At 37.6% G+C, this 24,409-nt stretch overlaps 4 protein-coding genes across 7 annotated transcripts; 1 reads left to right on the top strand and 3 right to left on the bottom strand.

The window, feature by feature from the left end:
- Positions 1,889–4,440, top strand: LOC109717840. 2 transcript variants are annotated; one of them, XM_020243780.1, is made up of 3 exons: positions 1,889–2,077; positions 2,925–3,820; positions 3,911–4,440. In XM_020243780.1, exons 2-3 carry the CDS (start codon positions 3,003–3,005, stop codon positions 4,041–4,043), a joined length of 951 nt encoding a protein of 316 aa, XP_020099369.1. In that variant the 5' UTR covers positions 1,889–2,077; positions 2,925–3,002; the 3' UTR covers positions 4,044–4,440. The 2 variants fall into 2 exon arrangements, with proteins under 2 accessions (XP_020099369.1, XP_020099368.1); XM_020243779.1 differs by having other exon boundaries at positions 1,889–2,082.
- LOC109717835 (50S ribosomal protein L25) lies at positions 5,530–9,084 on the bottom strand. Its single transcript, XM_020243766.1, has 3 exons — positions 8,034–9,084; positions 7,071–7,200; positions 5,530–6,146 (listed from the first exon to the last, which is right to left on the bottom strand). The coding sequence occupies exons 1-3, from the start codon at positions 8,472–8,474 to the stop codon at positions 5,926–5,928; spliced, it is 792 nt and encodes a 263-aa protein (XP_020099355.1). The 5' UTR covers positions 8,475–9,084; the 3' UTR covers positions 5,530–5,925.
- Positions 9,300–15,375, bottom strand: LOC109717834 (E3 ubiquitin-protein ligase MIEL1). Of its 3 annotated transcripts, none has more exons than XM_020243764.1 (13): positions 13,372–15,375; positions 12,996–13,242; positions 12,676–12,916; positions 12,324–12,411; positions 11,878–11,937; positions 11,737–11,769; positions 11,258–11,335; positions 11,093–11,136; positions 10,964–11,004; positions 10,454–10,536; positions 10,252–10,343; positions 10,048–10,159; positions 9,300–9,591 (listed from the first exon to the last, which is right to left on the bottom strand). In XM_020243764.1, exons 3-13 carry the CDS (start codon positions 12,855–12,857, stop codon positions 9,487–9,489), a joined length of 918 nt encoding a protein of 305 aa, XP_020099353.1. In that variant the 5' UTR covers positions 12,858–12,916; positions 12,996–13,242; positions 13,372–15,375; the 3' UTR covers positions 9,300–9,486. The 3 variants fall into 3 exon arrangements, with proteins under 3 accessions (XP_020099353.1, XP_020099354.1, XP_020099352.1); XM_020243765.1 differs by having other exon boundaries at positions 11,254–11,335; positions 13,372–13,577; XM_020243763.1 differs by having other exon boundaries at positions 12,676–13,242.
- On the bottom strand, positions 19,225–23,224 carry LOC109717196 (putative 12-oxophytodienoate reductase 11). The gene is made up of 7 exons (XM_020242867.1): positions 22,988–23,224; positions 22,788–22,937; positions 22,496–22,542; positions 22,173–22,303; positions 21,455–21,690; positions 20,983–21,228; positions 19,225–20,950 (listed from the first exon to the last, which is right to left on the bottom strand). The coding sequence occupies exons 1-7, from the start codon at positions 23,222–23,224 to the stop codon at positions 20,531–20,533; spliced, it is 1,467 nt and encodes a 488-aa protein (XP_020098456.1). The 3' UTR covers positions 19,225–20,530.

The raw sequence follows: 24,409 nt of genomic DNA, 5'->3' as shown, positions 1-24,409 counted from the left end.
ACTCCCAATGAATTGTGACACTAACCAACAATTTAGTTTGGCCCAGTCAAACGTTGTACATGAACAAATAATTTTTTTTTGTTTTTCTCTCTTTAGGGGGCTAAATTATTGGTTCTTAGTGATTATTATTATTATTATTATTATTCTCGTCAATTTTAATTTTACGAATAATTATCTATATGTTCTTTAAAATTTCAAAAATATCTAATTTATTTTTATTTTCAATATTTCTCTCATATATATTCCTTCGTTATTCAAAAATACTCCCACAGTTATTATCCATTAAGTTATCTTCGGTGAACTCGACTTCTCAAATAATATATAATAATTCTAGTTTGAAAGATCTTGGAATTAGAGAAATCCCAAGCTAATTTTTTAAAAGAAGAAAGAAATTTGGATCGACATCAGTAATCTCCGTATATTATTATTAATAAGTTGATAATTTTGTATAATACTTTAAGATATTTCATTTAATATTTTACTAGACTCATAGTTGGACTGATTTTTGAGATACATAGAAAGGAAAAAGAAAAAGTTGATCGAGAACTTTCCACATTCATCCCCAACAAAAAGTAATTAGCAATAATACCTTGGTACTAATGATCACTCATTACATTACTTGGGACTATGATTTAAGATTACAATACAGTGGCAAACATTAAGAAATATAATAAAATAAAATGCAAAAATTAGAGAGCTAACTGAAAAAAAAAAAGGTACTTCTTAAATTGGGGACTAAAATGAAACTCTCTGTTAATTTTGCCTCAAGAAAGGTGAAAATAATTGCAATTTGGGGGAAATATTAAATAAAATAAATTATTAAAAATAATTTGTGATAGATAACTGAATCCTTTGTGGTTTTATGCAATACATAATATTTATGCCTAATTAAAAGTTCTTTTTATGCACTTAATCAATCAATTAATCAACATCAGCTGAGTGTCAATGGTGTACCATAATTTTAATAATAATCTATGAAAACAATTAAATTAATAACTAAATTAGCTTTCCTAGATTGCCATGATGCAATTTCCTTTCTTTTTCCTTTTGAAACTTTTGAGTTAGTGACATTCACGAATGAGAAAATGCTGGGAGATTCTCCACAAGACCTTTTCTACAAAATATTTAACATAACATCACAATTGCCTACGTGTTTTATTGTTAAATAAAGCTCCATACATTTTTAATTTCCATACCAAAAAGGAAAACTACATGTTTGACTGATTAACTACTTTTAAATTTTGCGATTTTATAAAGACCTATTTTGGGCACCGGGTCACAATCGGACTGATTTTTAAAATAAAATTAAGTACGAACAGCTTCTTGTAAATTTATCGAATAGCATAGCAGATATATCTTTACAAAATTTTTTTTTTTTTTTTTATTCCTGTAAATATCTTATCGTTTTCAAATATATCCTTATTCTTAGGATCCGTTAGAAAAAAATAGTTAATCATGAGTAAAATATTTAATTCTGATTAGAAAATGAGTTAAATTAATCTTTTTACGTTTTCTTATATTATTAAATAAAATATTTTTTTGGAGGATATTTTTGTATAATTTTAATAATTTGAACTTTTGAAGAAATATATTTATAAGGATAAAAATATCATTTCACCTAACTGCTGTTAAAAAATAAACAATACTCTAACGATAACAAACCAGTAGAGCAAATATGAATATTACTGGACTTTTGTAGAGATAAAAATAAAAAGTTAAACTTTGTAGGGATATGTTTGCTATTCAATATGTTTACAGTTACGCGCACAGGTAACCAATAAGTGTGCGCCGGGTTCGTTGGTTGTAGCAAATTCCTGCAACTAACATTGCAAAGGATCAGCTCTTGCATACGAGAAGAGTACTCACAAAGCCATTGCTCCACCTGGCTTTTTTTTTTATGCTACAGTGAAAGAGAGAGAGAGAGAGAGAGAGAGAGGGGAGATGGAGAGGGAGCATCACACAATCTCGTAATTCTAGTACTCTTTTTGGGTCTCCTCTGAGTCCAAGAGCTCCTCCTTTTTCTCTCTCTCTGAAGCACAGGAACATTTAGAGGAGAAAAAGACTACAATTGCAGGAGGTGAGGTGTGTTTTCATCTCATTTTCATCTGTAAAAATCTCTCCTTTTTCACGCGGTTTCTAGATTTTTCTTCTTTTTTTTTTTGGGGTCATCTGGGTTTCGTAATTCTTCTCATTTTTTGTGTAAAGATCTCTCCTTTTGATGCGTTTTATAGATTTTGGCCTATCTGGGTTTCTCTGATTTGCACTAAAACCCTACAAAAACCTGCAATTTGTGGCGTCTAAATCGTTGATTTGGGCAATTTTGCGGTGTGTTTCATCTTGGCATTCTAGGCCATTTTTCTCTGTTTAGCTTTTAGGTTAGTGGGATTAGATTGCCTCTTTTGAGGTTGTTTATAAAACTTTTCTTAATCTTTGATCAATGTGTTTTTCCTTTGGATATGATTTAGATCGTATGGTTCTGTACATTTTAGTCCTTTTCTGACGCATTCACTCACCCCATCCCCTTTTCAATGCTTGCTCTTCCATGGTGGGTGTTCTAATTGTTTTGATCCTGATTACATACTACTACTATTTGATGATTTCTCTTGCTTTTTAATTGGGTTTTTCTAAATTACAAAAAAAAAAATGTTCTTTTTTTTTTTTGGGTTCATCTTGGATTGGTATTGATGGTTGTATTAGCAACATGGTTTTTGTTGTATATTTCTATTCATTTAATCTGCATGCAAGTGAAAAATTCCTTTTTTTTTCCCTAAACTTGTTGATCTATAAATTTGGGTTCTTATCACTGCCTTTTCTTCTTCTTTTTTTTTTCTTTTATTTTTTTCTTTCTTTTCCCCTCTCACTATGATCAATTATATGTTGTGCCTCACATCTAACTAACTCTACATAGTTCTTTCATTTTTCAGGAACTTTTTTTTCCTTTTTTTGCCCCATTTTGGAGGAGTTGCCCTGCTGAAAAAGATCAAAATCTTAAAGGTGGTAAAATGGCAGAAGCAGCTTCAGCTCCCAACTCCTCATCTGACTCCCTTGCGCATAAAAGCGGCTTCTTTAGAGTCCCTGGCCTCTTTGTGAGGTTGAGCACAAAGGGCTTATTAGATTCTGAGTCAATTTGGAGCCCTACCTCTCCTTTGGATTCTAAGGTTTTCTCAGTTCTTGGCTCCACCATTGTTAGTTCTCCTAGATCACCTGGCCCGTATTGGCCGCAACCGAAGAGATTGGACTTGGATTGCAACAGGGTGGGGCTTCGCTTAGTGGGTTCTCTGAATGATGAGAGCATAACTGCTTCTGGGAGCAGCAGAAAATTGCTTCTGGGGCCAGAGATGAGGGTCAATGTACCAAGCTCAAAGACCCACCTGCATGTCGAGGAGAACTCTTTACAAGCACCTGTTAATCCTTGTTATGAATTGAATCAACAAGAATCAGTGCTAGAGCTGACATTATCGGAACCTATTGATCAATATATGCCTAATAGTCCGCATTTTCCTAGTTCTAATTCGCAGCCGATGTTAGATGATGCTTCTGATGGATTCATATGTAACCAGTCCATGAATGAGATCACACAATCCGAGGAGTATACTTGCGTTATCTCTCGTGGCCCCGACCCCAAAACAACTCACATTTTTCGCGATCGTGTGTTGGAGACCCGTACAAATTGCTCCCCCGTAGAAGATGTCGAAGGCTCTCCTTTTGTTGCTGAGCCGTCCCAAGATTTGCCAATCTATAAGTTTTGCGATGACATTTTCAGCGTCTGCTGCTCCTGCAACGAGAAGTTGAGTGAAGGCAAAGACATCTATATTTATCTGTGAGTAATCAGATATTACCCGTCGCTTGTTATCCTCGATTTCGCAGTTAAGTAGCTCATTTCTAATCTTATTTTGCACGTAAATTGTAGGGGTGAGAAAGCGTTCTGCAGCCCCGAGTGCCGGGAAATATTTATCATGGAGGAAGAGCCCATGAGAGACACTCTTAGTTCTTCGAAACCAAACTATCGCGGCGACTGTGTCTTCGAACCCATCAATAACTGACGAGCGATACTGCAACATCTGCCGAGGCGAACAGCTTTGATCATTCGTATACTAAGAGCTGTGTCCTATGTTTCTGCTGCAGCCATGAATGATCACTATGTAAATGGTGTTGTTCCCCGGCGATTGTTGCTCGTGATTATTGTCACTTTGAGTCGTTTTTTCTTTTTCTTTCCCTTAGCTTATGGCGAGCTTTTCGTTCAACTTATTATTCCGAACGGAAAGGGCGGTGGTAGCCATTGCATGGGCTTCAATATTTTTCTTTCTTTCATGACGACTGTGTTGTGTTCTATGACCGAACATGAGGTAACTCAGAACATATGTTGGCTTATTTACTTGTGAAGTTTGGTTCTTTCATGTTTGTGATAAATGAAATATTGAATGTTTGGTGAGGTGTGTATTTCGCAAGCTTGTGACATGGTAACACATTTTGTTCTACCATCCAAAGCTCGAGAACTATCTTAGAAGCAAAGAATTCACCTTACTATCTCTCTCTTTCATTTTGCTTTAGCTTCTGCTGCACTTGTTTTCTTTGCCTTCATCCTCTGATCTTATACATGCCTTAGATGCAAAGGTTTAGGCGCTTGATGTGCGCAAAAAGATGTATTTTTTGTAGAAAACTTCATTAGAAGCAATTGTGACGGTATGCTTACATTCCTAAACATCCTGAAGCTGAACTAAAATGAGGATTGGAGAACTGTAATTCGCCGAATTTGGCGTCAAGATCTTCTATGCACTGCATATCTGTTTTGGTTTGTAGAACAGTTTCTTTACTTAAAAGAATAATAAGATTGTTCAAAAGCCAGGTTTTATAGTTAGACGTTTCAATTTGAACCTCCTGTTTATCTTCTACTGAAAAGAAAGAAATTGTTGACAAATATTAATAATGAAGAGGCTGCAATAGTTTGCCAGATATAATAACTCTACTAAATCAGAACTCTCAAAAGAACTACACCCGTATTAAAGAGACCTATTATTTTCAAATGAATAGTAGTGTAAAAAGCTTACTATTAGAATATAATAATATAAATATAAAGATTTATCTCGAACGTTTTTACTGTCCCGTGCCACCGACCCTGCACCCTCACACATGCTATTCGTTGAACAAACTTTTTTCTTTTTTTTTTTTTTCCTTTTTCTTTTTTTTTTCTCCCCTCCTTTTGGGGTAATTTGATGCACAAACTTTAGGTGGGCGCAAAAGCAACAACAGATGTGCAACGCTGAGTCCCAATCAAGCTTTGAATTACTTGTGCCGCAGCTTGCGTGTGCGCAGGAATTAAGTGGCGTTAGCCGTATACTTTAGCGTTAATCCTGCTTGCTTTTAATTTTACTTTAATTTTCTTTCAAATTTTGTGAGATTAAAAGTGCTCGGTAATACACAAATTGTTGGTTTATTTAAAATGAAGAAACCTACCCTTCTATATGTTTTCATCTCAAAGTTTGGAGGAGATTAAAAAAAAAAAACAAGAAGAAAAAAAACATGTCAACAGAATAAAAGATAATAATCGTATAAAAAGCCACATGCCTCGCGAATCAGAATAGCAAGGTATTTAAGCTAGGCCTATTAAAAGTACAAACATACGACGAAAAAATAAAAGAAAAAAAAAGTTTCTTTACCTTTTGTGAAGGTAAATAAATATATTCTAAACAAAAAGAGGATTCCTAAACTTTATTTTTGCTCAAAATCCTTTTACACCACTGGTTAAAAAATGGCTGCAGAGGACAAACAACATGGGTTAATACAATTTACGCCGCTTCCAAGGATTATATAGATGATCGCAACACTCGTCCAATAATCTGGAAGCGGATTCGAGGCAGATTCGTGAAAATGAAAGAGTTGGGCTTGTAGATTTGTAATGGCTTCTCTGCTGGAGATGCAGAAGACTCATTTCGACTTCTTTTGCTCCGGTGCTCTTGATCCTATAATGCTACAAATAGGTTGGTCAGGTGACTGAAGCAGGCGTAGGGCGGGATGAACTTTGAGGTCGCGCATCAACAATTTCTCGCCCACATCTAACTCGCTTAAGTCCACATCTATGTATGGGGGAATAATGTCGGCCGGGCAAAGAAATTTGACCGTCCTTTTTATGGTGTTGAAATAAGCCCCTGCGATGTAAATTTATTTGTCGATGAGTTATCAATAATGAAAGGACATTTCAAACAACAACCTACGTAGAGTGCGAAGATAGAACAACAGCGGCTACCAAGAAAAGATCCAAAATACGAAAAAAAAACTAGAAACAAAACTAAGAAAGATAGATAAACATGTACGCAGCAGTTTGACATTATTCCATTTGAATTTGCACCATTGAACTAAGTTTAAAAAGACACATAACACCTAAAAGGCACTGCAGTTGTACAAAGTAGTATTATCAGATAAGCAGTCCAGATAACTAGGCTCATATGGTTCATGAGGAAAGTTTCACTCAGCCTACTTCTGTAATGACAGCTAATGTATGCCAATTCCACTCCGCCAAGGTGAAGTACTATTTCAGTGTGTAAGATGCATCAGAGGTTTTTTTATTTCTTACAAAAAGATCTTAAGATAAGAATTATATCATGTAGCACCTAAAATTTCTTACCTGCATTTATACCATGAACAAAAGTGAAAAGACGGACAACTCAATATTTAACGTACACAAATGTGCCATGATAACGATCAAGAAATTACAACAGCAGAAACATAAAAATGAGTTGTTGATGCAAATTAGCAACTAAAATGTCAAGCTTTATCTACCGTACTAGAACAAATACTTAACACACTTGACATGTTAACATGAAGACCAACACGCTAAGATACAACAAATCTCACAGATGGAAGTTCTAGGAATGGTATGCATGAGAAATAGGAGGCCACTTTCACTGCCTCACGAAGTATTGGGTTAAAGAATCATAAAAAAAGGACTCTGAAGATGAGGAGGTTGGAGAGTACAAAAATTTGAATTACGCATGTAAAATGTACATATTAAGCAAATAAAAAGTCCATCAGGTCATTGAAACTTTCAAGAAACGCGTCCTAGTATAACATACCTTTTCTAAGTCCCGGGGATGCATCTTCTCCTCTGAATACAAGAGGAACGTCAACTTTGAGTAATGCGGAGGAAGGAGCTCTCAAGAATGTGACATTAAGAGGAGCATCAGTGCCCGCATGAAGATGCAACTGCATAATTCAAAGACCATACTCATCAAATAAAGCCCTCTAAAGTAAATTGTAAATTTATGCATTATTTGTTAATGAACATAAAGGCCTGCTCAAATACTCCTAATAAAAACCTCTAAAGGATTGAAAAACTAATATATGTAGTCACATAATTGAGGAGGCTTTTTATTACTTTCAATGGATACACTTTTGCCATGTAATTCATATGAAACAATAACTCCATCTACACTGTATATAGTGTATACAAAGATGATGCACCTTTAAATTTTGACATATCCAACAAAAAAAAAAGCAAAGCCGCTATTCTAGAACTAAAGTTCCATAAATATCCAAGTGGCGAGCAATCATTCACCCTATATAATGTCACTATAAAGAACATTCATTATCGCCAAATGCTTTATACAATCTCGAAAACATCCTCAAGAAAGATGAGTCATAGCACCAACAAGCCACTAAATCCTACAACCCATTACCACATTTGTCACTTCATCTAGTCCTGCTACTAAAATTAGCAAAAATCGCAGCATGTAATACAAATTAGCAGACTTAAGAGGCTAAAGCGAACAGCTACTTCATACAAAAGCACTGTTTCGAAGATCTTATTTTTCGCATTACACTCCATTGTTCCATTGAATGCACGCACTAAAGTTTATCCAGCATAACCTGATGTGATTTAGCTAGCACTAAAGGCCGAACTTCTTATGCATCTGCTCTAGCAGCATCGAACTACTCATTCATCAATTTCGCTTATAATTCCTCAATAAAATCAGATTTAATTTCTAATTCTTTTAGGAAAATTATTGGCAGAGGTTGATCCGAGAATGAAGGGTTACCTTTCGGGGCAGGACCCGAACCTTCTCGATGAGATCGCCGGATCTGGCGGGTTCGGACCAGACCTCGAGGTCGAAGGATCGGCCGAGATGGTCGACGAGCTTACGGATCTGCTTGGTCGGGACGGAGACGAGGCGCTTGTTCCCGCCCTCCTCCCCTTTCTCCTGCTCGAAGACGATGCTCGGAACCCGTCCCGCCTTGCGCTCCTTCGCCGCCGCGATCTTCCCCGAGGCGCCGCGCGGGACCGCGAGGATCGTCTCCGCGTGCTTAGGGTCGGGGCGGGGGAACCCCTCCAGGTACTCCAGCGGCGCCGAGGGGTCCCAACACGATACCTCCTCTCGCCGGGGATGATCCGCGGCGGCGGCGGCGGCGGAGGAGGAGGAGGAGAAGGGGCGGCGGAGGAGCAGGGGTCTTAGGGATTGGGGGGGTCGCCGGAGCAACATCGGAAGAGGACGTGACGGACGGAACAGTCCCGAGGACGGCGACGATAGAGTGAGACAGAGAGAGAGAGAGAGAGAGAGAGAGGGACGAGCGAAGGAAGAGGTTTTACTAGGTTTTAGCGATCGGGGAGGAGGAGGACGAGGAGAGGAGCGGATTGTCCTTAAGATGCGTGCAGCTTTCAGATTCGTGCACTAAGCAGCTTGGGCCGATCTTGGGCCGCGGGGTGAGATTAACCGGCGATGGTATTTGGGCTCCGGCCTAAATATTGTTCGGGCCTCGGGATGAAAACCTACAAATGTGAAGTTGTCTTTACGGTGCCTGTTGCTTTGAGAGTGAAGACTTGGGCTGTCGGGTAAAGTTAGTGCACGACGGCAGCAAAACGCGCCGATATCGGCCGACGAACGGTTTTCTCCGCCGGCTTCAGCATAAGCTTCCTTCGGTTTCAACTAAAAAGTATCATACGCTTAATTAAAATGGCAAAAACTCTTTCACTAATCACATTGATGTAACTTGTTAAACCCACTGCTTCCTACGATGAATGGGAGGAGCCTCCCATATTATAAATATAATGTAGGTATCAGGTAGGAGTGTCTCATGTGCAACTCGAGAGGGGATTATAAGTTCACCGACCACAGCGGGAGACAAACCCACGACCTATTGATCCGAAGTCAGGTAGTCCATTGTCTTTTTAAGCATTGTAAAATAGAGCTGATCGAATATAATGGCTCAAGACAAGATCCAACCAATTCCGAGGACAAATGTCGCGTTCCGTATAGACCCACAGGCCACAGCCATAAAACTTTTAGCAGCCAAGATGACAAGCCTGATTTCAATGGTTAGCTACGGAAGATGACAACCTTGCACAAATAAATCGATAGCAGATAGCCAACAACACTACAAAAAGAACGCAACAGTACAACCACATTTTCATTTGCCCAAATAGCCAACAAGGCTACGACAGAACAACAACAACAGCCACATTTTGATTTGGCTAAATACTGATTCCCCTACGCGCTAGGTCTGACGGGTATTGTACGATTTGCACTTCTGGCATTTCTGGGCGACCACATGGAACTGGACCTGCGACGTTGCACCACAGTCATTGCACAGTATGCGTACCTGCAATGCCGAGTAGATATCAGTTTTATAATATGCTTCTTAATCTCAGAAAATGCGCCCTGTAATCATCAATCTCAATGCAATGATAACATTGGAGGGTTCGTCATAGTTTTCATGTGTTTGTCATGGATTGGACTGTTCTGATAAAAGTTTAATTTATCTCATGTTAAAAGAACTGCCAAAAGAAGAGGAAAATTAGGGAATCTCAGAAAACAACTTTCAAAGCCGGTGTTTTTGTTTGCATCTAATTAAGAGTTTTAAACAGATGACCAGTGAAATGCGCTCCTAAACCAAGTTAACATAGTGGAGTCAAGTAAGCTTTGGTTCGACCATAGTTACGCTAACAGGTAGGTAATATCAGAATAGCTCAATATCAGAATAGCTCACTAGAACGGAATATAATTTCTTCAAAATTGACTGCATTTTGCAGTTAGAACGTGGCCAAGGGAAATCTACCATTTTATTTTGAAAAGATTCAGGCATTGGTGTGGCTGCTATCTCCATGTCCAACTTTTCCCATACTTTCGACATGTCACACACAGATTTGGAACAAAGAGGACACGCATACCTGGAAACAATTTGTTATCAAATTAAGCTATATGAACATTGGGCAAAGCAAATGAAACAAGAGACAACGATCAAAGCACTGTATAAACTTACTGCAAGTGTTCTCGCATTTCCTTCAAGCAATGCACGTGAATGGTGTGACCACACGGCAAAACTGACACATCGTATCGGGATTCGAAAAGATACTGCAAATCAAGGATATTTTATTAATTTGGAAAACAGAGAGAGAAGTCGATCTGAGTTCTCAGGAAAAAACAAAGAATAGTGAGTAGGAAAAGGAGGAAAAGAGTCTCACCTCAAAACATACAGGGCAATCATGATGCATTGCTCCTTCAACACATGCGTGGCTGTTTTTCAGTATAGTTGAGTAGCAGCAGCCTTCAATTTATACCAAAAAAATTAGTTCATTGAGCAAGGTGAAAGAAAAAAAAAATGCAACTATTATGCAATGGCAAATAAAGATGGAAGACCTCAAAAAATATGACATTCAAAGAATGAGACTAAATTAGCAAACTCTTGTAAAAGCAGTGACAACTGTTTATATTATGCGTGACAACGTTCACAATTCATAACTGCAGATTAGCATACAACAGCATAAAACAATTCATAAATGCACACTAGCATACAACAGGATAAAACTTCTTTCCCTGATAACAAACAAACAAGATATACATATTATTCGCTCCCCTCGCTCGTCCTCATATGAACTACAAAGAAATTTCATCAATGGTTTATCCATATGCTAATTAATTGAATAATTAAATGGATTTCTCAAGAATATAGTCATCTAAGTTAGGAGCATTACCGCATCTATAGCAATGGAAAAAGTTCTCCCGACCACCAATCCTGCAAGAGAAAAGAAGTAGATGTAAATAGAACATTCAAATTTATCAATGCAAAACTATAGCAGGAACATCAATATGTAGCACCAAACCTGCAGATTCCACAGCCGTTGCAATGGTACTGTTGCTTTGATACCTAGAAGTTCAAAGGGGGAAAAAAGGCTCAGTAAAGATAAGTGAGATTTCTTCCCTAGTCATACTGGCATAAAGAAGAAGAAGAAGAGGAAGAGCTCCAAATATCTAGTCTTCTTACTGACATCATCATCGAACAACTTGCATGTTGCACAGAAGTACTTCCCCATGCATACACCGCAGTTGATGCATACTTGTCGTACCTGTTAATAATGACAAATCGGGCTTTCTATGATCAATAAACTGGAAAATTTCAATCACCACACACACACACACACACACACACACACACACACACATAAAGCTAATGAACACAGAATAAGCTGCATCCTGTATCATAATACCGGGCTGCTTATGTAGCTGAACTGTGTAGACACCAAAAGACCTAGACAATGGAACTCACGAGATTGTTTTCAATGAATAAATGAAAGGTTCATATAGCACCATTCTTTCTCATGTATGTGAAATAAAAGACTCTTTTTGTTAAACTTTAACCCCGCATCCTTGTTTGTCTTAGGATGCATCTTATTCTAGCACCGGAGCTTCATCATACCACATGCCAAACAACATTAATAAAAGAAGCCAGCACAGAATAAACACTTACCTCTTGTTCAGTACCACACAATGAACATATAACCTGACAAAGAAATTAGTAAGTCAAGCTGGAATACTCTATGAATCTGCCCAAGTAACATTTTCTGAAGCTGAAAGGAAGATAATTAAATATGATAGAATAGAAAAGAACCTGCTGCAGTTGTTGACGAGGCATGTCATGTCTCTTCCTCCTATCCACATTAATTGAGTTCTGTCAAGTAAAATTTATCAGTTTATAAAACTCTCCAATTTCTTCACAAACTTGTGCCAGGGGAAAAAGAAAAACTGAAGCCAGTAATAAAGGATAAACTTTTGTTCCTAAAACTATGAAATCACACCAATGTCTTTGACGCAGACAAATAAAAAGGAAATCACAGGCCCACCAAAGATAAAATGCTGTACTGACGTCAAGGAATTCTGCAGAAACTGTGTGACAAACTGTAACTCAAATCTACTACCAACTGTTCAATTCACATGCTCACTGGACACGACAAGTTCAAATGGCCAATACAGGTGAACCTTGTTGCATGACACTCCCAAACTAACACACTACATAAGAATCAGACAAAGCTAAACTGATTTATCAGGTGATCTTACTTTTGCTTCATTGTGGCAGTGTCGACAATCAAATATCTCATTACAACAGGGAGCTCGGATCCGGCATCTTCGTCGGTAATGTGAACATCTGTCACCAGGAGTTAAAAGTCAGAAGCATAAAAATATTGCACAAACTTTTCCAAAGCCCAATGTAATGGTCAAACCCATTTTTTGTTGCAGTCCTAAACCATGGATATACTTATTTAACCTATTCAATTGATTGTTGACCTTATACTTTGCCCCTCTAAATGAAGAAGGCCATCAAAAGCAATACAATTTGAATCTTATAAACAATTTGAGAATAAAAAGTATGTAAACAGTGTATTGGAAAGAAAAAGACTTGAATATTTACCCATACTGCATTAGTCCTTCATCTAGTCGTTCCCTGCCAAAAGAGTTCAAACCATTTGCAACTTCTGCCGTTGTATCATTCTGCTTGGCCAATATTGAGCATGGGGCCTGAGTTTTATTCTCGTTCCCTATTGACCCGTGGTGGTCAACAGGTCGCTCAGATTGACTGACCACAGCCTCCATTTAATGACTGATGTCTTGCTACAAAAGTTACTTTGGCAGCGCAAATACAACAAATGCACCTGCAAATATGAAGACATTTAGCAGAATGGCTCTGAATACAGAATGCAGGGAGACACCCAATCTCGGATTGTCCATTACTGCTGAAGACCAAATTATATCAAGCACAAAAGCCAAGCAACGTTGAACAGCTCCAATCAGCACAACTCCCATAGATTGATTCATCAGAACAAGCACAGCTACAGAATTAATATTAAGCTGCACTGAAAAGACTTCTGAATCACGAGCTTTGTAAGTAATGACTAATTAACTGATCGCTTTCTCCCTTGAAGAAGTCCGAAAGCAAATTGAACAAAGTGGTGCACCAGCAACAGATCCGTCCAAGGTTCTGGCAAGAGCAACACGCAACAAGAATCAAACGCAAAAATGGGAAAGTGATATGGGTTGACGAGAGGGTTTGAAGATTTAGAAGGTATAGCTGATCAATCCCTTTAATATCAAGTATAAACAGGCCTACCTTAGCCAGTCGTTCACAGCTTCATCTTCAACCCCCTCCATAGAACTTTTCTTATACATTTTATTAAAAAAATCTACCATCTTTCACTTCTCCAATAAGGGTATCCTTCAGATGCGTATGGGTCCCTCCTTGTTTTCCTGCCTATCACCTGTTTACCTAATGTATTGCAGCTAGGCAATTTGGGAGATTAAACTACCTTTTTCCTACTTATAAAATGGATAGCCATTAATATCCTGATCCCAACCAGGTACCAAGTTGCAAAGTAATCCTGCACGTGGTTTTCTGGTCTTGCTGCCCACCAGAAAAGATGAACAATACACCAAAATGCATATAATTATAACATTATTGGATTTCAAGCAATATTTTCCACAAAGCTGGAACTTACAAACCACTTTGGAGATAATTACAAATCAAAAGGATTCCGTACACAAGTGATTTTCCAAATCTAGAGGTTTTCACAGAATGAGGATGGAATGACGAAAGAAAGAGTGAACTATTGCAACCAGAAAGATGCTCAACAGCTGCAACTGAGAATAGTGGACATTATCTGTGTATTCTAGAGCCGAAATCAACATAATTGGGTCAATTGCGAACTGTTTCAGTTTTATGTAATTTTACAGTTGAGAAAATCTCAACTCAACATCGGTAAGCTCATTCCGCTTGTCAAAACAGACTATCAAATAATACATCGCATTCTAATAATCAATTTCCAACAACCGAGAAAAAGTGAACCAAGTCTCAGTTGGCAACGTAAAGATAAAATATCAATGTAAAAGTAAATCAAGTCTCAATAAGCAATAACTTAGATTGCTGCTGAAAAGTTTTAAGAAAGTAATCCTATCCTATAGCCGCAGGAAGAACATAAAGCAATACAACCGTCTCTGTGTCTTCCTGATGAGGCAGCATAAATAAAACAACAAGCAGGACTTCTAGCTCGCACAGAATCGCACTCAAATTCCTTACGGACGATTCGGATGCCTAAAATGTCTAAACCACAGCACTTGAGCATTATTATTAGTGCAGCACAAAATCCTAAAGACGATAAAACGCCACAGTTCTTTTAGCTGTCACTGTTGGCTACACAGAATAGCTAATAAGAACATCGTTGAGATCACTTCAATATAATTTGCACTTCCAAACAAATTATACATAGATCACTCATTCGCTAACAGATCGTGCAACAGAACGCGTTCCGTAGTCATAACTCAACAATTATGAATTCGACAAGTCAAAAGCAAGACAAGACATAGCATCATCATAGACGAAAAGCATAAACAAATGAACATTTCAAACTTAAGACGCTGAAAACATAGCGTCAGAAGCAAGACAGGACAATTAGGAATTCAACACATAAAATTTGCAAAACAGCAGCAGCATTTACAGCAATAAAGAAGCATCAACCGATCAAATATGATTACAAGTCGAAATTTGAAGACTAATGAAAAAGGATGAACAAACAAAAGAAAATTAGCATATAAATTTACGGATTCTACAGTAATAAGCGCGCATCCAACACAACAACGTAAGAATAATAATAATAATAATAAACAGAAAAGTTAAGTAGTAAGAAAACTTCTAATTCCTAATCAACGATTTTAAGCAACCTTTTCCCGAAAATCTAAATATAATCCAGTGGATCATATCGTAAGATCGAGTGATTAAACAACCTTATATATATATATATATATAGAGAGAGAGAGAGAGAGAGAGCAAATCGCGGACCATATAACGCGATTAATTACCTAAACTAGTGAGATCAAAACAAAAATGACGATCCAATTAAGATCGATTAAACCGCAAGAATATAATTCGGATTAAAACAAACTGCGAACCGAACGAACTTCTATACAGATCGGAGAGCTACGACGATCGGTGCTCCGAAAAAGGTAAGCGGAGATATTATCGCGATCGCCCTCTTTCGATCGAAATCGATCGATGGTGCTAAAAAAAAGATGATGATGATGATGATGATGACGCTGATGAGAACGATGACACGGAGGAGGAGAAGAGGGCGAGGGGGTTTTAAAAGGTGCGAAACTTGTCGGGGTTCGCGAGAGTTCTTAGATGGCGACAGCGCCTCACGTTTACCCGATATTAACGGGTTCGACCGACACGTGGCGGTCGGAGGAATGAGGTCCTTGAATTGGGCTGTGGCGCGGTCGGTCGCAGGTTATTACAATGCCACCCCGATTGTGGCGGGAATTACGCTGCGTACCAGCGGCGAGGGTACGCGAATGAGGGGCATTTTTGGAAAATAGGCTTAAAGTAGTAGCAAGCAAGTCGGCCCGATTGGACCGGGTCTAGGTGGTCTCTTAACATGGTTTTGATCCGACTCGATCCGAAAACGGGTTTGATCCGGTGCTAGAGTCGGAAATTGATGCCTGCACCATGTGCACCGTCTTACGCCGTGCACCAAACTCCCCTGGGCACTCATCTGAAACTCATTTTTTATCCATTTTATAGATTAACTAGGAAAAACACCCGCGCTTCGCAGCGGGTAGAAACCTTAATAATAATTAATAACAATAAAATATTAAATATTCTTTTGTGTATCTTATTTGATACATCTACCGAAAGTATCTCACTGTAGGCGGCAGATATGAACCTGACGATGCATTCTCTGGCGAAGGTGATAGTGACGGTGACGACGATCTCTCCTACCGCGGCGGAAGAAGGAATTGGGCGCACATTAGTGAGAGAGAGAGAGGGAGCGAGGGAAGGAGGCGATAGTGTATAGCTAAAGATGAGAGATAGAAAATTAATGAACAAATCGGTGATAAAAAATTAAAAGTTCGGTAGGAGGAAAATGGGCTATGATGAAAAATTGGAGATAGAGAGATTAGGATCGTAGATAGTAGTATGACCATTTAAATATACTAATTGAAAGTTTGGTAGTGAAATCATTTACATTAATTAAAAGTATAGTGAAGGGAAGGTAGTTGGACCATTAAAATGCACTAATTGAAAGTTTGATTAATGGGACACTTAAAATGCATATTGAAAATTTAGTGAACATGATGAATAATTGGAGATAGAGAGATTAGGATCGTAGATAGTAGTAGGACAATTTAAATATACTAATTGAAAGTTTGTTAGTGAAACCATTTATATTAATTGAAAGTATAGTGGAGGGAAGGTAGTGGAATCATTTAAATACACTAATTAAAAGTTTGGTTAATGGGACCGTTAAAATGCATATTGAAAATTTAGTAATGGAAAGAAGAAGAGTCACATGTTAGTGAGAGTGAAGAAAAACTTGCCATGTGGCAACAAACATTGAGAATTCATATAGTTTAATAGATAATTGAGTTTTTCTCAATTGTATTAGCAGTATATAAAAACTTTCCTTAGTTTTATCCTATTTGTTTGCATGTAGTTCATTGTCAAGTTAAAAAAAATTAATTAAAGTTCGGATAAAAATTATGTTTTACTGTTGTTAATTTGTGATCGAAAACGAATAACTTTGGAGTTATAGGTTTTTCACACTAGCACATGAAATGAACAAAAAAAGATACAATATGTAGTTAATTTTTTATTATTTTTTCTGTTTCTTTTTCCCCTAATTGGCTTTGTTACGTTTATTTCATTTAAAATAAATTTAGCTAGAAATATGAATCAACTAGAATTCGAACTTTAGACCTCAGCTACCAACCACCAAGCTTTTTGCCACTTGCTATAGGGACAGTCAGTTAGTAGTCCCTAAACTTCAAATCATATTTCATTTTGATCATCAAACTTTTAATTTCAATGTTTCCGACCCTGAAGCTTCAACAAAATTTTGATTTAGTCCCTATACCTTCAATATAATTATTTCATCTTGATACTGTCTCAAAATACAAATTATTGCATGCACCTTATTCATCTGTATATTCATACACCATAAATTTTAGTTTTAAGGGGCCAACTTGAAAATTTTCTTTTAGAATCTTGTGCGCCAAATTTTTCGTTTGGACCCTTCAGGCTTCGGCCCATCCCCTTCACCGCCTCTAGCTCTACTCCTCTCTTTGAGCACATTGTCGACGCCCAGCGAATCCAACGAACTCTTTTTCTTATTATCTGAGATCGAATTTTTGCCTATCAAATTTTAAATTAAAAAACTTTAAATACCACTCTGATTTTGCACTTTCTTACTTTAGTACCCTGTGGTTTGAAATCTATCACTTTCATATTCTATGATTTTATTTTTTTATTTTTTTGTTATCCTCTCTACTAATTTTTTTTCATTAAATCAGTAATAAAGTTAAAACTAAAAGGTACTGAAGTGAATATTTGATAAACTATAGGTAGAGTATCTGAAGTTTCTTGTATATGATTTAGCGAAAAGTTAACGAAGAGGGAACGACAAAAAAAAACGTTAAAATCACAGAATACTAAATTGACACACTTTTAAATCACGGAATAGTAAAATAAAAAAAATACGAAACCACATAAGTAATATTTAAAATTCACCCACTTTAAATTATGGTCCGCTCCCAAATTTTAATTTCCCACTTCGTCCCTCTTGCGTTCCTAGGACTGCCCGCCCCTACTTTCTCCCGCGCTTCCTGCCGTCCGCGTTAATTCCTCCAGTCAACGGCCGGCAGATCCCTACTTCGTATCCCTCACTCCAATCCCAAACACATTCCTTAATTTATTTTTTTTCAAAAAAAATCCATAAAAATAAATAAGAAAAACAAAACAAAATATATTACTATAAATACACCCTCTACGACGTACCAACCCCTCTCCACCACCACCACAATAACAACTACTACTCCTCCCTCTCCATTAATCCTCGCGCTGAGCTTCAAAACTATATATAAGCTTTAGTAATTCTTGAGATATATTGGAATATGAGTTCGATGAGGGCGTACGCGCTGTTCATCATCGCGGTTGCGTTCATGTCGGGGTTCACGCAGCTCGCGCACGGCCACGCGGAGGCTGCGGCGGCGGCGGCGGCAGTGGTGGTACCAAAACATCGGATCGACAGCAACGCGATCGATCAAGGGATTGCTTATGTTCTCATGCACGTTGCGCTCCTCGTCACCTACTTCGTTCATTAGCATTGTTAATATCACTACTTGGACGTGAGATTCATGCATGCACGTATAGCTTGTGTATTACTTGTTCTTTTTTTTTCCCCTAGCTACTTTAGGCAATAAATTGAGCAGATAATTCATTCGTTTCCTTTATTCTTTATCCAAAACGAATTTGTTGTATCAAATGATTCAATAAATATGTACAGTTGATGTAAAGTTTGATTAATTATAAACATGTTGATTATGCTGTAAACAACTTTAATTCAATACTAGTGTAGTAACCCGCACGATGCGGCCGGCAAAATATAAAGCAAACTAAAAATATTGAGTGAAAACTGTGAAAAGAAATGTTTAGATAGTAATATACTCATTCACTATTATTTCATAATATAAAATAGACTCTTAGAAAGATAAATTGTCTCGTTTAAATTATTAGGCAGAAAATCTAAAAAATAGCAGAAAAATCACCAGCAAATGTAAATTCAAATTTATAATAAAATACTTACGGAAAAAGAAGAATAAATATAACTGATAGCAAAAGCAGAATAACAAAAATAATAGAAAAATCTGAATATTTAACAATTTTTTGAAGAGACATATATAAATAACTTGCGCTGCACACACACTATGCATACCGGTGCAAATCATCTCTCCTTCCACAGTTGCTGCAAAATCTTTAAATCTTTTCCTACTATTGCTTTTGGATGATTATGATTATTCTTAGGTAAGTTCGAAATCTAATTGCTTCACATTTCCAACTAAACTTATTTCTAAAAAAGTAATACTTACTCTCAAAAGAAAAAAAAAAAAAATTTCTCGGGTTGACATCAATCAATAAGGATCTTAAACCATGAGAACTGCAACTTGTATAATGCACTTAACCAACACTACGAAGAACATGGAATGTCACAGTAAAATTTTGAGAAAATAAAAAAAAAAACTTAAAAAAATAAACACCAGGTTCACCAATCCATTATAAAACACTTTTTCATAATGATCTGAGATAAGCAAGTTATTCGACGATCTTCGGCGGTGAACAATTGCAGCCTCACCGTTTCACACACTATCCAACTTCTTTCAAAAAGAACAGTCGAACAATCAGAGGAAGAATTGAGAAAACAAATATCTCGAGTTGAGTTGCCTGCGGATGGTTATAACAAAATAATGCTATCTAATTTTTACCATCTAGAGTTTTTACCTCAAATAATGACATACCGATACTAATTCGCATGCATGGTAACAAAGCAGGGATATGAAACAGCATATAAGTATGGTATGATTGTGTATAGATAGAAAGAAAAAACAAATAAGAGACATTAGCTTATCATTAGCAAATTTGTACCAAAAAATTCTGCAGAAAAAAAAAAAGAAAAATAAAGAAAAAGAAAAGAGGTCAACAGATACGAAGCATAATTAGCTTATCATTGATGACGGAGATCAATTTGAGGGCTTCCAGATTTTAAGTCGAATAAGTTTGTATAGTAGCAGAAAGAAAACTGTAGTAAGTTCTATTTTACCTTTTCTTTTTTTTTTCTTTACACCCAGTTGGGCTGTCCCAAATCCTAGAATTCTAAAGAGTTGGAATTCTAATTTGGTCAGTCAATAGGAATTCAATTCATTTGGAAGGATTTGGCGGGATTTCTCATAATGCAAATGATCAAATTTGATGAGAATTTGTTTGCTGTTAAACTTACTTTATAGATATCCCTCCAGAATGCCCCTTCTTAAATTAGTTGCAGCATCTTTCTTACTACATAACTGAGGATGGAATAGGAAAAATGATTACGTTGAAATGATTTCTTATCCATTTTAATCAAAACAAAAAGTTTCATTTCTAAATGAATTCAATTGAATTCTTCTCAACTGAATTCCATTGAATTCTATTTAGATTTGGCGCCAAATGGAGTGTTAGCTGCAGAAAATACAGAATACCCCTTCAAAGAGCCTTCTGCGGTAGAGAAGGTGCGACTTATTTAGCATAAGGAGCATGATATATAGATCTATATATGAGCTTATGATCAGTAATTAATAATACATACTATTGTAGAATTGAAGTCTAATGATCATATATAGTATTCAATAGTTGTTCAGTTATGAAATACTTTGGACAATAGTAATTGGTATTCAAATATCATGTTGGCTTAAGACTCTTTCTGTGCATCTGATTGAAGAAATGGGTAATCTGTGTAGCCGATAACAGGATTAGGAATGTAAAAAGTATCTCTAATATATCTATTAAGAGGAGCATCTAGTTCAAACCTCCGAGGCTGGTCGGGATTAGCCAAAAACACACGCCCGTATGCGACCAAATCAGCATACCCACTTGAAATAGCCTTATTCCCTTCTTCTCTATTATAGCCCTCTGCGACGATAAATGTTCCCCTAAAAGCATTCCTCATAGGTAGCAGATTATGAGGAGTTTCGACCTTTTCGCCTACTTTCACCATTCTTGGCTCCACCATGTGGCAATACAAAATTCCAAATTTGTTCAGAGAATTCACCATGTAGAGGACGAGAGCATCGGGATCTGAATCTCCGGATTCCATATAGTTAGCATAAGGAGAGAGCCTCATTCCNTATGAGGAGTTTCGACCTTTTCGCCTACTTTCACCATTCTTGGCTCCACCATGTGGCAATACAAAATTCCAAATTTGTTCAGAGAATTCACCATGTAGAGGCCGAGAGCATCGGGATCTGAATCTCCGGATTCCATATAGTTAGCATAAGGAGAGAGCCTCATTCCGACATTATCAGCCCCGATTTCGTCGACTATTTCATTTAACTGAATCAATTTAAAGAGCAAAAGAATGAGCAGAATCAATAAGATTAAACAAAAGATAAAGTGTTACCATATTTTTATCTAAACAATCCAACTTGCATCAATGATAAGCGATGATACCCGTTTCAGTTTGAAGCCCGTTCCCAAGAACATGTCATGTTTTCTTGATCTAAGAACTTAAATTCCAAAACCCTCAGCAGAACGCCTTTAGAAGGTATTTTTACAAACGAAAAAATGCACTGAACTACCAATCCAAGATACCAAGTCGTCCGATATAACAACTTCATTTTGGATATATATCACACTGACTCAAAAGAGTGGTAGCTGGGTTAGAAGAACATTTACCAGCTTCGATAGCGTTTCTAGCAGCAACTCTGAAATCGTTGACAATTAAAGGGATCTCCTCTGTTGATAATCGCCTTGGAGGGGCGAATTTAGCGACGTCGATGCCATTCGCTCGCACTTGAGGTGCCACTGGCCTGTCGGTGCACGAAATTGGAGGTTGGCCATTAGGCTGAAATTCTGAAACAGAGAATCAGCGCATTAAAAGGAGAAAAACCTCTGCAGGACCATTCTTGATTTGCACTTTCCTTCCACCGCATATAAGAATTCGAAGCAATTTATAACCACATCATCATAATGCAGGAAATGACCCCATAAATAGCAATTTTCTCAATCCATCCTACAAACTCAGCACACCTATTTATCCCGCTAGAACTTTTACAGTGGTTGATATATAGATTTCTCTACTTTACAGGGCAAAATAAAAGTTTCAATATTTATAAGGAAGTTTCCTGCAATATAGTCTATTTGTAGTTGGCATGAGTGTTTTATAAGCAGCAACTACATTCAATCTTTAGCATTCTTTTAACAGTTTTCAGAGTAAAGATACTCACTAAAACAGGTTATTGAAGTAAAACTAAATGAATACCTATTATCTCCACGGACGACATTATCTACAAACTAAAACTAAACATCTAATGAGAAATTGAAAAAGAGAATACCATAGTTTGAAACTCGCCCCACATGCCAAATCTGGCAAAAGAAGACACCTCCCTTCTCATGAACCGTATCTACAATGGGCTTCCACGCTTCCACTTGCTCCTTCGTCCAAATCCCAGGAGTGTTCGGATACCTTATAGAATGAATTCAATACATAATATTGATTACTGTCAATTACTTCTGATTTTTAGCTTATAATATCATCAAATGGTATGAACTAAACCATGATGCAGGAAAGGGGAAAGGAAAGAGTTTTACCTAGAGTTGCTAATTTATACCTCTATTTACATGATCAGACATATATATGTAAAGGAATAACATTCACCACCATCCCAGCGCCGAGCCCCACCTCTCCGATGCCTGCGAAGCGCCCTGCAATCACCTCGGCATTTCGTCGAACAGGGCGCGAGCGTTGGGGAGAGGGCACAGGGGCCTGCGAGCTCCTCCGATCGATCGCGTGATGGCGAGGGGAGGAGGAGAAGAAGATCCTTTCAGATCAGAAAGAGATCTGAGAGAGTTCGGCGCGGATCTGCAGGGGGACGTGAGAGAATGAGGGATATGAAGCGTAGAGAGAGATCGAAGAGGCGGAGGAATAACGTTTACCACAATCCCAGCACCGAGCCCCACCTCTCTGATGCCTGCGAAGCGCCCTGCAATCGCCTCGGCATTTCGTCGAACAGGGCGCGAGCGTTGGGGTGAGAGCGCAGGGGCCTGCGAGCTCCTCCGATCGATTGCGTGATGGCGAGGGGGAGGAGGAGAAGAAGATCCTTTCAAATCGGAAAGAGATCTAAGAGAGTTCGGTGCGGATCTGCCGGACCTCCGTGCCCTGCGGGGCGACAGGGGAAGGAGGCGGGGACGCGAGAGAATGAGGGATATGAAGCGTAGAGAGAGATCGAAGAGGCGGAGGAAGGATTGAAGAGGCAGAGGAGGGATCGAAGCGGCGGTTTGGAGGAGGGTTCGAAGAGGCAGGGAGGATCAAAGCGGTGGGAATCGGGGAACGATCGAAGAGGCGGGGGCGTAGGAACGAATGGGATCTGAAGTGGCATGCTGACATGGCATGGATTAAGATAAACTGGACACGTGGCAAATAGGAATGGGGATTAATAGAGTTTATAGATTATAGATGATTACGCTCAATTTGAGATTGAGAACGAAAAAAAAAAAATTACGTTATGCATTGTGAGAAGTACGATAAAAAAATAAATTATTTTATATATAATTATTATGCTTCGTACACCATATTTAATTAGTTACGAAATATTTTTATAATTTCATTAAGAAATAAAGAGACATATCTTTGTATATATATTTTCATTCCAATTCTGCTTTGATTATTAGTATTAAATAGACCTATAATACGAAGCAGACTCTTGGATAGTTAAATAATAGTATAACGCAGATGATTTATATCTTTTAGGATTCATGGCATGTCATGATTGTCATCATGGTATGAAAAGGAATGCTATAATCTTTATTTATTTGGATGGAAAGGAATGCTATAATCTTTCGAGAGACTTTTTTCTCTCTCAACCCTCTCTCCATCTGGTGGGTAGTTTGGATAGAAATGAATGCTATAATCTTTCGAAACAGTGCCCCCAACCCTACCCGGTGTCTGGATCGGATTAAGCTTTTGTTGGACACTAGGACCGCTCCACATTGATTACTTCGGTTTTTCAGGATATGCTTCTTCGCTTCCGTTTTTCTTTCCTTTGTCTTTGTTTTCGTCCATTTTCTCACTTTTGTCGTTTTCTCTTCCTTCGGAGGCCCTGGCTGTCTCTATTATATAAGCCTAGTTCATTTTCCTAATAAATGAAGCGGGTAGCGAGCTATCTATTTCTCAAAAAAAAAAAAAAAAAATAGTTGCAGAGAATTTTTTTGCTTTTTAATTTGTCGTGGTCTTGTAAATGTGTTATTATCTTTATTTATTTACAGGTAATAACCCCACATGTCATGACTCGCTAACATAAGAGAGTACTAATTAAGTTAGATGATCAAATCATGAGTTTTATTACACTTATGAAATTCTCATTTCTATATTGAGAGAAAGCCGAATAGAGCTATGAGCCTAGGTTAATTATATGGGTACTCAAAAACAGCTTTTCTTAGACGATTCAAAACTTCTATAGGAACTCAAATCCGTAGACCAAATGTATATAACAACGTATTGCTCACCATTTTTAGATTAGGCTCTTTAATTAATTGCTCGGGTAATCCGTCCACATGACGTACGTGTGTTAGG

This window comes from Ananas comosus, linkage group 11, assembly GCF_001540865.1.
Source record: "Ananas comosus cultivar F153 linkage group 11, ASM154086v1, whole genome shotgun sequence".
Lineage (NCBI taxonomy): Eukaryota > Viridiplantae > Streptophyta > Magnoliopsida > Poales > Bromeliaceae > Ananas > Ananas comosus.
Note: the sequence above shows the minus strand (reverse complement) of the source record. Positions and strands in the feature narration are given on the sequence as shown.